Source organism: Somniosus microcephalus, chromosome 9, assembly GCF_052327205.1.
Source record: "Somniosus microcephalus isolate GS21.2 chromosome 9, FLI_Smic_1.0, whole genome shotgun sequence".
NCBI lineage: Eukaryota > Metazoa > Chordata > Chondrichthyes > Squaliformes > Somniosidae > Somniosus > Somniosus microcephalus.
The window spans coordinates 229700642-229716063 of NC_140995.1; the positions used below are offsets into that span (position 1 = coordinate 229700642).

Consider the following 15422-nt stretch of genomic DNA (forward strand, 5'->3'; position numbering starts at 1 on the left):
ATATATTTGGTCGTCATCCTCAATATTGTCCAGAGGAGTGCTGTCGTCCGCCTCCTCCTCCTCCAGCTGACTGCTGGCCCCCGTGGCACCATACGATGGCTGGTTGTGTTGGTGCAGGTGGCTCTTTTCGGTCTTGGGCCCACGCAGGACTCTTGGGACGTAGGCCTGTAATAGTACAGATAGAAGGGGGGGGTCAAAGATCAGAAGGTCAACTTGTTAAAAGTAGTGTGCACTGCCATTCTCCCTTTGTAGCCCAGCCTGTGAGTGGTGGTGAGCTATTTGCTCGAGTCGCCATTGCAGCACCATCCCCTCCAGTCCTTAGCAGACAGCTACAGAGGCAGGCTTGCCAGCACTGGTCACTGCATAGAAAACGCTGACAAATTTCATATCCTTCTGAGCTCAGCGATCAATGACCGCTCCTCCACTGGCACTGACCAGGGATTGAGCCTGGGACTTTTCTGGGCTCAGATGTACAAGATGCATTATCCATTGAACTGGAGCGGAAGAAAGGAGAGTTGCCATTGCATTTTTACCTGAAAGCCCTTGTGGGTTTTCTTCTCGCTCGTGGACAGTTTACTCCATTCCTCTGCTAAAGGCAACAATGCCTTCAGTGGGAAGCTTTGCAGAGATATGTCATCCTCCAGTAGCTCATGCAAGTGCCCCATTAGTCGTTTGGGAGTCTTGTTGGGCTGTTTGTACTGCAGGGGCCAGCAGAGTTCAGGCTGATGCTATCTTCTCCCAGACATAAGCACTTCCCAACACAAAAAAAGGGGGTATTTGGGCTTAGAGGTCCCCAGATAATCTGGGAATGAGCAACCCAACTGTAATACTCCTTACTGTCACAATGGCAGAGATCACTGAACTCAGCACACAGCAGGGATCGAACTTAGGGCCGTGTGAGCCTAAGAAATAGAGTGTGTGTGAGTGGAACAGGGAGAGCCTCACAAGGAATTACAAGCCAGTCTCCAATTTCCAGCAAGGCTCACACATTAACAAGCAAGTGTGGGACAAAAACAGAAAATGCTTGAACCACTCAACAGGTCATGTGGCATCTGTGGAGACAACAGACAAGTTAATGTTCCAGGTGTGGACCCTTCCTCAGTTCCAGTGAATGATCCTGGAATATTGACTTGTCCATTCACTCCACTTAACGTTGCCAGCATTTTCTGTTCTCAGAGTCCCAGCATCAGCAGGGAACATCGTGGACACGTCCTACCCTGGCAGACGTGAGTTTTTGAAAGCATTTGCAAGATCCTCTTTCACCCTCCCCCACCGACAGAGTGGGGAGAAGACACTGAGCTTAATCTTTGCAAATATACCAATTGATAACCATTCCAGGAGGAAAGAGGGAGAATATCAGTGGAATTTGATCTCTAGCCTACATCGTCTGTTGGAAGCGGTCCGCAGGTTCCATTGTCGAATGGCGAGTTCTGCCCAAGAACGTTTTATCAACCTGCAAAGGTCGAAGTCGAGTAAACGCTGTTGGGATTTAAACACTGGACTCTCTGGCCACAAGTCCAGCGCTTGACTGGTTGAGCTACCTCCGTGCTCCCATTAGTATCCATCAAACAAGGCCTGACAACACAGTGGCACTGCAGTCCCAAGAAAGATTCATGGACAGTGTCTATTTAATAATAATGTGTATCTTATATTTTTAATACGACAAGAGCGATCCAACCATTTAGCCAAAAAGGCAGTAGACTGGTGAAGATGATGTTGTTTCTCCCCCTCCCCCATCTTACCCCTGGTCATTGCAAAAAAGTCTCTCTAGCCTGTACATATCCACCAGTCACTTGTGTGGGTTAAATACTCGCTGTTGTGTTACTTACTTCTGATCGCCAGGCAGGGGCTGTCGTTTCTGCTTCAGTCTCTTCAGTTGTCAAATTCATAGCCTGAGGGGGCAAAGGGTAGTCACTCCAATCAGTCGCTGTTCACCAGCAGTAAGTCTCAGATCAGCGCCACATTGTATTTACAACTGTGGTCTTGTCAAACAAGTGTGCCTGGAGTCTGGTTTCAGGCCCCACAACCCTTCCCACTGCCTATGCCACAAGGATCCTGGAATACTAATATTAAAAACAGCAGTGAGTGCCCATGTGAATAAATCTTTGGTAAATCATGCGTGTGTGCAGTACAGCACTGTACAGTTGAGATGCGGGATGGGGGTGGTGTGAAGGTAGAGCAGGAATATGTATGTTGTGGTGGACAGAAACTTATGGCCGTAGCTGGCTGAAAGCCTCAACAAAAAAAATCATCCGCCGCCTTGGCCATAGCTAGTCGATCCTCCTCTGCTACTTCAGCATGGCCCATTTCCACCAGTATAAAAGGCCGTGCACCTGCCTCTTGTGCGTGCACAGATGTCGGAGGCAGGAGTGGGGACATCTAATGGGTGACATCAACTTACCTTTGTTCCTGACAACAGGCTGCAGGATCCACCCATTGGTATGGAGTGTGAGGTACAGGAGGATGCATTGCAGTACAACCCACTCACGTCCACACCCAATACTCCACTCTCCAGTCGGCATCACCGGCTGTGATCAGGAGCGTGGACCCCACATCCGATTTTTTTTTTTTTTTTTCCTTTCCTTAGGCCAAGTGCCTCGGGCCTATCGTAGCGCCCGCCTGCCTGCCTTCTGTTAATTCCAGCACGCAGAGGGGGGGCTTGGAATTTTACCATCTCGTGTGATCCAGGCAGCCAGATGGAGAATTCCAGTAAGTCAGAGGGGACTCCCTATGCACCTGGGTTGACTCGCGCACAGAAGCAGCTTCCACCAGAGCCCAGACCCAGAGGCTGAAGCACAGCTGAGTTTTGTGGGAACGCCGCGGTAGGATCGCACTGAAGGTTGGCGACCTTAGTGTGCGGGGGACGTTCCTTCACTTACCATCATGTTAACGGCGAAGTACTTGAAGTACCCGAAGCAGTTGAAAAAGATGCAGACGACGATGGTGAGCATCAGCACGGTGAAGGTGAAGATGGACGTTGGTGCAGACAATCCTAAACGGGAGGCAGAGAGGAGAGTAAATCAGTAAGAGACCAACAGAGCCGCGTGGAGAGGGGGAAAGAGGGTCTACAAACATCACATAACAACTTGTATTTATATAGCACCTTTAATGTAGTAAAACGTCCCAAGGCGCTTCACAGGAGCGTTATGAGACACGAGGAGAAATTAGGGCAGGTGACCAAAAGCTTGGTCAGCGGTAGGTTTTAAGGAGCGTCTTAAAGGAGGCAAGAGAAGTAGAGGCGGAGAGATTTAGGCAGGGAATTCCAGAGCTTAGGGCCTCGGCAACAGAAGGCACGGCCACCAATGGTGGAGCGATTATAATCTGGGATGCTGAAGATGGCGGGGGGGGGGGAAATTACAAAACTAGGGAGGGGCAAGGCCATGGAGGGATTTGAAAAGAAGGATGAGAATTTTGAAATCGAGGTGCTGCTTAACCGGGTACCAATGTAGGTCAGTGAGCACAGGGGTGATGGGTGAACGGGACTTGGTGCGAGTTAGGACACGGGCAGCCGAGTTTTGGATGACCTCAAGTTTACGTAGGGTAGAATGTGGGAGGCCAGCCAGGAGCGCGTTGGAATGGTCAAGTCTAGAGGTAACAAAGGCATGGATGAGGGTTTCAGCAGCGGATGAGCTGAGGCAAGGGCCGAGATGGGCGATGTTACGGAGGTGGAAATAGGGGGTCTTAGTTATGCTAACAACCAAGAAGGAATTCGGGAGGATCGACAAACATAATGAAGCAACCAATGAGGAACTGGGGGTGGGCGAGGATATTGACAGCTACAATTCTGTGAGCTCCAGTCCGGGGGTGATGGCGGGGAAACGGTAATTTTTACCTAGCCCCCCTGCCCGATTCCCCAAAAAACTAAACTCAGCCGGGCAGATCTGATCATGTCAGTTGCCTGCCACATTGGTTAAGTTACAATCATCACCCCACAGACTTTGTCTCCCCTTGACAAAGCTTATTCTGCTGGGGTAGGATTCCATTGGCACAGGTCATCCTCCGGTACCTCACCTAAGTGACCATTCTTCACACGTCAATCCAGGTGTTGGCAGGCTGTTCGGTCATGAAAGACATCACAGCTAAGCCTGACCTTTTTTCCTTTTCCAGTGTCCATTCTAGATCACAAGATATGGACGAATGAGGATGGTCCAAATCGGCCCATCTCAGTTCATCCATCCATCCAGTGACCCCACCACCACCCACCTCTCTTTCCCCGCATCCCCATTTGCTGAAAAGTGGACACGTGTCCGGTGAGGACTGGATCAGCTGCGATGCCCTCTGTAGTTGAGCAGCTCACCCTCACACACGAAGAATGCCCACTTGGGCGAGGTCACCTGCCTCCGTGGAACCGTGCCCCAGTAAAGAGCACGTTCGGGAGAGGGGAACGTAGGGGCAATAAAAGGAAAAGTACGAGTACCAAGGTGGCTGCTCTCAGTCCAGCACTGAGTTGGAGCAGTAAATAAATGTTACTGGTGCAGTGGAAAATTGAACACGTTCCTTTGCAGGTGTGACAAATGGAAAGGCATGGGACTACGGTATTTTGCGATCAGTGAGATCTGTGAACCAATAATTTTTTTTTTTTTAATTGTCAGTTGTACATCACATACCCGCAGCTTTATGGAATGGCAGGTCTACTGTACCATCATTCCTGCTACACTGGGGTCAAAGGGCACATCAGGGAAGAGTGTAGCTCAGTGTTTTTGGGACAGTCCGTGCGAGGGTATGGCACGAGAGGCCGCTGGGTTGCCAGACGAGAGAAGAAACGACTTACCTCCTCGCAGCACGGAGAAGAACAGAAGCCAGAAGAGGCAGATGATAGGCGCGGCCACAGCCTGGTGGACGACGGCAGCGTGCATCCTCCGGTTGAGTTTGGCGGGCAGGTAGGCATAGTACAGGTTGTACCTGTCCACCAGATGCTTCAGCAGTATGTAGATCAGGCCTACGGTTCAAAGGGAAAACTAGGACAAAGCCAAAACACCAGCAATCTTACCAGACACAGAACGGCACAGCCCTCAGCCACCGACTCTCCCCTGGGTAGCCCCAAGGATGAACTCACTCAGGAACTTAGCGTTTTCTCTGCCCCCCCACCCCACTTTTCTGCCAACTCTGGCCATCGGCAATTCCACTTTCCAGTACTTTACCCAAGCAGACGTTCTTCAACTATAAGCTGAGACAGTGCAGGTCAGCAGCATATTTAACCGTGGGGGCATTATAGCAGAGTCTAAACTCGTCCTCAGCTGACACCCCCACACATACAGCACTCACACACATATACCCAGCCGCACACCTAGAAACATAGAAGATCGGAGCAGGAGTAGGCCATTCGGCCCCTCGTGCCTGCTCCGCCATTCAATGAGATCATGGCTGATCATCCAAACTCGGTACCCTATCCCTGCCTTCTCCCCATATCCCTTGATCCCTTTAGCCTTAAGAAATATATCTAACTCCTTCTTGAATATATTTAATGAATTGGCCTCTACTGCCTTCTGTGGTAGAGAATTCCACAGGTTCACCACTCTCTGGGTGAAGAAATTCCCCCTCATCTCTGTCCTAAATGGCTTACCCCTTATCTTTAGACTGTGACCCCTGGTTCTGGACTCCCCCGCCATCAGGAACATCCTTCCTGCATCTAATCTGGCTAGTCCTGTTGGAATTTTATAAGTTTCAGTGAGATCCCCTCTCATTCTTCTAAACTCCAGCGAGTATAAGCCCAATCGACCCCCACAGCACACGCTCACACACAGACACTTTCCAGCAGGGATCACTGGATTGCAAACACAAATCTGAACCATGCCCGACTTCTTCTTTCCCACCCTACCCGGATCCAGATCACTAAGGGCAACTGCAGCCCACCCGAGAGCAGGGATTGATCCTGGGATCTTCCTAGTTTAAATAGACTAGTTCCGCGCCTGCCACCATTTAACAAGAGATCCGCCAGGGGAGCGGGTTGCAGTATTTTGCACACACACATGGTGTGGGAGAGGATATTAGGGAGAAGGCCAAACCCCCGTGTGATTACACTTTCCAATACGGTCACTGGATAGTGACCACGAGTGGGAAACCTGGCGGATTCTTTTGCATTCCTCTTCCTGTCTAGTCCAGGAATGTGAACGCAGTGACTCAGCTGTTACACTCACGCCCTGGAGTCGGAGGTCATGGGCTCGAGCCCCCCCTCCAGAGACTTGAAAAGATAATCCATGCTGACACCCCAGTGCAGTACTGTGGGAGCTCCACTGCACTGTCGGAGGTGCCGCCTTTCAGAAGAGATGTTAAACCGAGGCCCTGTCTGCTCTCTCAGGTGAATGTAAACGGTCTCGTGGCCCTATTTCGAACAGGAGCAGGGGAATTCTGCCTGGTGTCCTGACCAACATTTATCCCTCAACCAATATCACTAGAATAGATTATCTAGTCATTTTATCTGTGTTTGTGGGAGCTTGCTGTGTGCAAATTGACTGCCATGTCCTATGTTACAACATTTCACAAGTGCTTCATTGGCCATGAAGCTCTTCGAGATGCCCTATGGTTGTAAAATACATGATACATTATAGAAATGCAAATTCTTTAATTGTTTTCTTTCAGGGAAATGGAGGTCAACTGCAGTGAAGAATGAATTATTTGCATAGAACAGTCAGATAGTCCTTACCGAAGGGAACAATGATGGGACAGGTGATGCTGTAAGCTACCACCACCGTGAAGATACACAGCATCCATGCATAATTCACTCCAAACTCAAACTCGTATGCTTGACGCTAAAAGACAATGAAATGTACATCAATGACTCTCAAGTGACGTTACTCACACCTCATCCATTCAATTCAATTCAAATCGCTTTATTGGCATGACAAGGTACATCTTATGTTGCCAAAGCATCGAAAAACATTCATGGTTGTACACAAAAGTACAGATCTATCCATACAGCGTATAAACAGATATATCCCTGAGTGTATAAATATACATTCATATAATTTGTATATACTCTTTTCTTATATTTAGTGGTTGTCCCTCTGTTTATGGCAAGCTGTAACATAGTGTGCCGCTAGTGTTACGCAATTTTTCTCTTCCCCTAGTAGGTATGGGAGTTTTTGGTCGTCATTCAAATTTCTGAATTCCGGGCATATTTTTGTGAATTTTGGGTAGAAATTCTCCCTTATGCCCTGATATTTTCTACAAGCTGTGAGGAAGTGCATCTCTGTCTCCACCATTCCCTGACTGCAGTGAGAGCATATCCTGTCCTCTCTTGGTAGCTGGGTCTGCCTGTGTCTACCTTTTTCGATCGCCAGGCTATGTTCACTAAGTCTGTACATTGTCAAGGTTTTTCTCAGTTTGCTATCCTTTACCCTGGTCAGGTAATCAGCCATGTTGTATTGTCTGTTTAGGGCCAAGTAGCAATTGAGTTTGCTTTGGGTTTTTGTTGTTTCTGCCCAATATGACAGATATTTTTCCTTTTGCTTAGTGACGATTGTGTTGGGTCGAATTCTTTGTGTTACGCTGTCACTGTCCTGGGGCTGGTTATTGTTAGTAGTGACTTCACTGAGTCCCAGGACTAGTTGACTGAGGGTATTCTTCTTTATGGTCCTCTCTTGGCATTTCAGGGCTTCGTAATGATAGCATTGGGGGTTGTTCATTTCTAGGTGTTTCCAAAATTTGGTGGCTCTTTTGTGGATAGTGATTATTAATGGATATTGGCCTAGTTCTGCCCTGCATGCATTGTTTATGGTTCTCCTTTGAGTCCGGAGGATACTTTTACAGAATTCTGCATGTAGGATCTCAATTGGGTGTTTGTCCCATTTTGCAAATTCTTGTTGTGTTAGCGGTCCCCACACCTCACTGCCATAGAGTGCAATTGGTTCAATTACTGATTTGAAAATTTTGAGCCAAATGCTAATTGGGATTTCTATTTGGATTGATTTTTTAATGGCATAGAAAGCCCTTCTTGCTTTCTCTTTCAGTTCATTCACAGCCAGATGGAAATTTCCCGTAGAACTGATTTTTAAGCCCAAGTATGTGTAGTTAGTGGTTTGTTCAATTTTGGTTGTTCCTAGTGTGAAATTTATTTTGGGTCCCTGATGTCTGGATCTTTGCTGGAACACAAGGACTTTGGTTTTTTGGGGATTTATTGTCAGGGCCCAGGTCTGGCAGAACGACTCCAGCAGATCCAGGTTCTGCTGTAGACCCTCCTTAGTTGGTGACAGCAGAACCAGGTCATCTGCATAGAGGAGGAATTTAACCTTGGATTCATATAGGGTGAGGCCGGGTGCTGTAGATTGTTCAAGTAGTTTTGCCAATTCATTTATGTAAATATTAAAGAGTGTCGGTGAGATGGGCGAGCCCTGCGTCACCCCCCGCCCCTGTGGGAAGTATTTTGTTTGTTTGTCTCCAATTTTAACTGCACATTTATTGTTTGTATACATTGATTTAATTACCTCATGTTTTTCCCCCTATCCCGCTTTCGATAAGTTTCAGGAATAAACCGTCGTGCCAGATGGAATCGAAAGCCTTCTGGAAATCTATAAAGCATGCGTAGATTTCTCTTTTGTTTTGATGAACGTGTTTGTCAATTGGGGTTTGTAGGGTGAGGATATGATCTGATGTTCTATAGTTTGGCAGGAATCCAATTTGGCTTTTACTCATGGCTTTTACCATGGCCAGCCAATCCCACATCAGGGACTGAATCCTCAGCAAACCAAATACTACTTTAATGCAGTTTCCAGATGTATTAAGTCTCTGTGTTTAGGTTAGAATTGTAGGTGGCGTGATTAAAGTACCTTGTTGAAGGGATGTGTGGAGCAGTGAGTTACATCGATGACTTACAGCAAAGAAACAGGCCAATTGGGCCAACTGGTCTATTTATGCTCCACAAGAGCCTCCTCCCACCCTACTTCATCTCACCCTATCAACAGAGCCTTCTATTCCTTTCTCCCTCGTACTTATCTAGCTTCCCCTTAAATGCATCGAATTCATTGGGTTAGAACCCAACTTCTCACCTCTGCGACCAGAGTTCAAATCCATCCCAGACAGAGGAGATGAAAGCGTCCTCTGTGGGTTGTGAGTGAGCAATGCGAGATGGGTCTGGACACGATCAATCCAATTCCTACAGCACAAAACGGCCACTAATTCAGCACAAGTTGTCAACCTCACTCCCAGAGGGCACAGGGCAGCGTAGAGAGTGCAGTGTGAGGTTGGGGCTGAGGCAGACAAAGGGTCGAGAAGAAGGAGCTTTATTCTCCATCTAACCACTCTATACAAGTGTCAGCTTGGCTCTGTTGGCGGAACAACCTGTGAGGCCCACTCCAAGATTTAAGCATATTATCTAAGCTGGCACTGCAGTACGGAGGGAGATGGCGTCCTTTGAATGAGACTTAAACCAAGGTGGTTTTTAAAGGATGCCACGGCTCTATTCAGGAAGATCTCCAGGTATCCTGTCCAACATTCCTCCAACCAACATCATAACTAGATTAACTATTTATCTAGTTTTTGGGACCTTGCTGTGTGCAAATTGGATGCTGCATTCACCTGCATAAGTCACTGCCCTTCAAAGTGATTTATTTGTATGATATGTTCTGAGAGACATGAAACACTATATAAATACGTGTTTTTTTCTTTACTGTACCCAAGAGTGCTTTGACGATGATTTGAGAGCCTTGATATCCCAATTTTGGTGAAGATTACACCAGAATAGGCATGGATGGGTTTTAGACAGACTCACAACTACCCATGTACAATGCCCAGTTTTCATTCTATTTTCATTAGTTTAGCTGCAGGTTCAGACAGGTACAGGGAACACACGCAAGAGAAATTTCAAGGGGATGGGAGTCTATTAAAAGGGGAGCATCAGAATAGGCTGACACAAAATTCTGAAAACTTTGAGAGCCTCAGAAGTTATCCTCAAGCCCAGCTGCCAAGGCTGAAAATGGTCCACGGCAATGTTCCCGCTAAACTGCGGGGCCGCGCAGTGGTCCGGAGGTCCCGCACAGGCCGCTCACCGGCTTCTACATGGAAGAAACCACGCATACACGAAAATTTGAATGGGCTGCGCAGCCAGATAAAGGGACCGTGCATGAAAAAAAAGAGGGAACATTGGTCCACGGTGCAGGTACGAGATATTGGACAAGTGATAGGGCCGACCAGCACGTGAACTCCCCGTGTGGTTGCGAGGAGGAGGGTGACCCACCCCCACACCCTGTGCTCTGGATTTCTCGGCTCGAGGGGCTGAATGGCTTACTCCTGTTCCTCTGTTCCCGCGTTCCACATAAAAACTGTGGCTTACAGAATGAAGCCTGCTCACTGGCAACCCCACACAGCGGACCAGGACCCACCTCTTTGACGACTTTTCTCTCTGCTGCCGATTTGGCCATCAGCATCCTGATGGTGTAGAGCAGCAGGCTGGGGAGACGCAGGAGAGCCATCGAGTTCCCAATGAAGGCGGATGCGATGACGTAGTTCACAAAGAAGGCGCCCTGATCAGGGAGAAACACACACCTGGAAACAAAATAAGACGGCAGCATCTAGTGGAGAGCGACAGTCAACCTGCCCTGTGTCTGAGCTCCACCAACAGCGGCAACCATTATCGGTGCTGCTTGAGTTTTAAACAACATCATCTCATGCAAACGCTGTGTTTGTTGGGGTGCTGTTTCTAGCGGCCACTGGTGGGGCCAAACAAACTAGTCACTCCGGAAGAGCACCCCACCCAGAAACCCACGCTTCAGGCATTTCACCCTCCCCCCACCATAGATAAGTTCTCTCGTGTACATCCCCATCAGAAACCCATCCCTCATACATTTCCCATAAACTCATCCTTCATAGACACAGATCATGCATGCACACATCAACCCTTGCTTCATCCATCCCATGTACACACACCACACGTAAACTCATCCCTTACACATCACTGTGATTCGCAGTCCTTACACATCCCCCCCCCCCATAAAACCATGTCTCAAACATGCCCCACCCATTTACCAAACTCACCCCTCATAAACCTACTCACACACCCCATAAACCCATCCCTCATATTTCCCATTAATTCACCCTTCATATACACACAACTCTCACGCAAGCACAGACACACATTAACCCATGCCTCATCCATCCCGTATACACACACCACAAACAAACCCATCCCCTTACAGATTGCCCCCTCCAAAAAAAAACATGTCTCAAACAGGCCCTACCCAATTATCCATCCTTTAAACTCTCCCTACTCCGCCCCCTGAACCTACTCAAACCCATCACACACACCTGCCCCATAAACCCATCCCTTTCAAAGTGGATCCCTAATTCCTGCTCCATGTGGACAGCCTCAAGAGCACGATACTCACTCAAATCTCATCTTGGCCATCTCCAGAAAACTCTTGTCAAACAGCCAGCGAAAGAAGACATCTACACTGTAACAAAAAGAGAGAGGCACAGGGAGTGACTCAGTTAAGACACAGTTATGTCATGCGATGGTACAGAATAAATAAAAGTTTGAGCGGATCGAGCCAGGAGGGAAATTTTAAAAAGGACTCAATTCGTATCAGCCCAGAGAGAAGAGTTAATGGGAGACTTCACTGAAGTTTATAAAGTGCTAAATGGTTTAAAGTAAATCCTGGCGATTACAATAAGACATGATAATACGACCAGGGGTCAGAAATATACACTAATGAGAAATCAATCTCGATCAGATATTAGTTGGAGCTCCTTCACACAAAAGGTTGAGAGTATTGGGAGTCATTTACCAGGCAGCCACAGACCTGGTGTTTAGAACACAGTTGGATAGTAGATCAGGAGAGTTAGAATACTGGGGGATGAAAGGCAAGATAAAATAAAGAAAGAACTTGCATTTCACAACCTCAGGACATCCAAAAGTGCTTCACAGCCAATGAAATACTTTTTGAAGTGTAGTCACTGTTGTAATGTAGGAAACGTGGCAGCCAATTTGTGCACAGCAAGCTCCCGCAAACAGCAATGAGATAAATGTTCTGAGATAATCATCTGTTTTAGTGATGTTGGTTGGGGGATAAACATTGGCCCAGGACACTGGGGAGAACTCCCCTGTTCTTCAAAATAATGCCATGGGATCTTTTACATCCACCTGAGAGGACAGACGGGCCCTCAGTTTATTGTCTCATCCGAAAGACGGCACCTCCAACAGTGCAGCACTCAATCAGTACTGCACTGGCAGTGTCAGCCTAGATTATGTGCTCAAGTCTCTGGAGTGGGACTTGTACCCATGACCTTCTGCCTCAGAGGCGAGAGTGCTACCAACTGAACCATGGCTGACATCATAAATGAATTCAGAGGTGACCCAAAGCAGGGTCACCAACAGGGCTGATGTGGGGAAGAAGCAGTAGACCAATTTTTAGAAAGGAGGCAAGGGGGAAATGGAGAAGAATATTTTGATTACACTGTAGCACCTTTTCATGTCTCTCACAAACATCCCTTCGCATGCAATAAACTACTTTATTAAGTAGGCAAATAGGACAGAGAATTTGAGTTTAGTATTTTTTTAAATCTGGAAATAAAAAACCTGGTATCAGTAAATGTGACCACGAAACTGTCAAATTGTCGTAAAAACATAACTGGTTCACTAATGTCCTTTAGGGATGGAAACCTGCCGTCCTTCGTCTGGCCAATATGGGACTCAAGTCCCACACCAACATGGTCGACTCCTAACTGCCCTCTGGTGGCAACTCAGTTGTATCAAACTGTTCAGGGCAACTAGGGGCAGACAACAAATGCTTGCCTTGCCAGCATTGTCCATATGCAGAGAATTTTTTTTTTTTTTTTTTTTTAAAGTTATCTTTGGTGCTCAGAGTTGACAGAGTCCTTACCTTGTGAGGCCCAGTGATGGCAGTATCAGCACCATTATAATGAGGAAAATGTAGAGTTTGTGCATTATGACACGGTTTTCCGCAGACCTGTGGGGAACGAGAATTTCAAAAGATGGATAGACAATTTCAGAAAATGAGCGAATCCCTGAAAAGTCCCACACCTGGACTAGGCCCCAGGGTTAGCAGGAGACACTGACCATGAGCCGGAGCCCCACGCCTAGAGTAGGCCTTGGGGTTAGCAGGAGACACTGACCATGAGCCGGAGCCCCACACCTGGACTAGGCCCCGGGGTTAGCAGGAGACACTGACCATGAGCCGGAGCCCCACGCCTAGACTAGGCCTTGGGGTTAGCAGGAGACACTGACCATGAGCCAGAGCCCCACACCTGGGCCAGGCCCCAGGGTTAGCAGGAGACACTGACCATGAGCCGGAGCCCCACGCCTAGAGTAGGCCCCAGGGTTAGCAGGAGACACTGACCATGAGCCGGAGCCCCACGCCTAGACTAGGCCCCAGGGTTAGCAGGAGACACTGACCATGAGCCAGAGCCCCACGCCTAGACTAGGCCCCGGGGTTAGCAGGAGACACTGACCATGAGCCGGAGCCCCACGCCTAGACTAGGCCCCAGGGTTAGCAGGAGACACTGACCATGAGCCGGAGCCCCACACCTAGACTAGGCCTCGGGGTTAGCAGGAGACACTGACCATGAGCCGGAGCCCCACGCCTAGAGTAGGCCTCGGGGTTAGCAGGAGACACTGACCATGAGCCGGAGCCCCACGCCTAGAGTAGGCCTTGGGGTTAGCAGGAGACGCTGACCATGAGCCGGAGCCCCACGCCTAGACTAGGCCTCAGGGTTAGCAGGAGACACTGACCAGGAGCCGGAGCCCCACGCCTAGAGTAGGCCTTGGGGTTAGCAGGAGACGCTGACCATGAGCCGGAGCCCCACGCCTAGACTCGGCCTCGGGGTTAGCAACTAGCGCCCGGGCGCGGCGGCGGTAACCGGTAGCGCCCCACGCCACTACGCTGCCGGCGAGGACGTCATCGCCATACGCAGCACGCCACGGCCGCGATCTTCAGGCGCGCCCCCTGACTTACTGCCGGACACTATGACCGACGGGGTCAAGGGGACCTACCTGCGGCCGGGAAGGCGCTATTTAAAGTCAAGGTGCAGGGTGGCCTACGCTCCCATCCCCGGCCTCATGAACCGCCCCGCCGGCAGAGTGCTGGCTGCGCTCCAAGAGCTTGGCACTTGGAGTGCCGGGCTCTTATGCCAACACTCCCGCTCTCCGGGGGCCCAGCTGGGCCCCGGGTCGCGATGCGCAAGGCCCCTCCCCTTTAAGGGGAGGACGGCCTGCAATACTATGGCATGTAGCGCGCAATATTCCCTCGCAGCGCTCCAAGAGGGATACGGGGCGCTTCCAGTAGCGCTCCTCTTGGAGCGCTACCACCCAATTTCCGTCGCGGGGGGGCTATTTTTTCCGGGGCGCTAAAAGTAGTCAATTTTTAGCCCCATGTCTTCCTGATCTTTGCACCTGGAAAAATGGGTGTGTCCTGGGGGCAAGGGTCAGAAAAACCTAGCTTCATTCTTAAGGCTGACCTATGATGATTAACCACGTGGGCAAGGGACCAATGGATGGTCAACCATGGACTCTACCCCAGCAACAAGTCAACGCCTTCAGGAGAGCGGGGGGGGGGGGAATAAAACAGGGGAAAATGTTTACATAACTTTTTTTCCAAAAGGAAGAGAAAATACATTGAAAAGGAGAGCTACTGTTACAAATATAAATACATGATTCCAGATTCCTTACCTTGTCCAGTGACCCTCAAAGATGGTTGAGTAGTGGACTATTATAGGCAGGAGAGAGGTGAACGCCCACAGCAGGAGAGTGGGGAAGAACTGGCTGATGACAGGATTCTGCGTTTGAAGACAATGAAAAGCCAAGTGAGATTGATGATTTTTATTTGGCATGAAAAATGAACTCAAAAATTGCAGAAGCAGCCTAGTGCACAAGTAAGTGAGCATTCACCTCAGAGCCAGAAGGTGGTCTGTTCATATCTCAGGGCAGCCTTATAGTCAAAGCTTATTTGCTTCAGTTGGGGCCAGTTTCATAATAGGAGAGGTTTGTGTTGGAAGGAAAGTGGAATAAAAGAAGGAGAAAGGGATACATGGGGGAGGACATAGAAACATAGAAGATAGGAGCAGGAGTCGGCCATTCGGCCCTTCGAGCCTGCTCCGCCATTCAATGAGATCATGGCTGATCATCCAAACCCTAGCACCCGGTCCCTACACCGACAGCCATCCCACCCAAGCCCTAACCCTGTAACCCCACGTATTTAATCCCCCCCAACACTGAGGGCCAATTTTTTTTTATCATGGCCAATCAACCTAACCCGCACATCTTTGGACTGTGGGAGGAAACCGGAGCACCCGGAGGAAACCCACGCCAACACGGGGAGAATGTGCAAACTCCACACAGTCACCCGAGGCCGGATTTGAACCCGGGTCCCTGGCGCTGTGAGGCAACAGCGCTAACCACTATGCCACCGTGCCGTGTGTTGAGAAAGGGATAAAAAGAGGGTGAGAGGAGGATGAGAGAGGGAGGAGAGCCATGT

General features: G+C 49.0%; 1 protein-coding gene across 1 annotated transcript in view; it reads right to left on the reverse strand.

Annotated features, from left to right (window-relative positions):
- The window catches only part of LOC147113105 (mechanosensitive cation channel TMEM63B-like), a 67040-nt gene that overhangs the window by 1620 nt on the left and 49998 nt on the right, over positions 1-15422 (reverse strand). The window contains 9 exon segments of the mRNA XM_085997978.1: positions 1-165; positions 1830-1892; positions 2880-2992; positions 4772-4939; positions 6644-6749; positions 10317-10479; positions 11319-11384; positions 12813-12899; positions 14618-14724. Coding sequence (XP_085854104.1) covers positions 1-165; positions 1830-1892; positions 2880-2992; positions 4772-4939; positions 6644-6749; positions 10317-10479; positions 11319-11384; positions 12813-12899; positions 14618-14724 — 1038 coding nt within the window.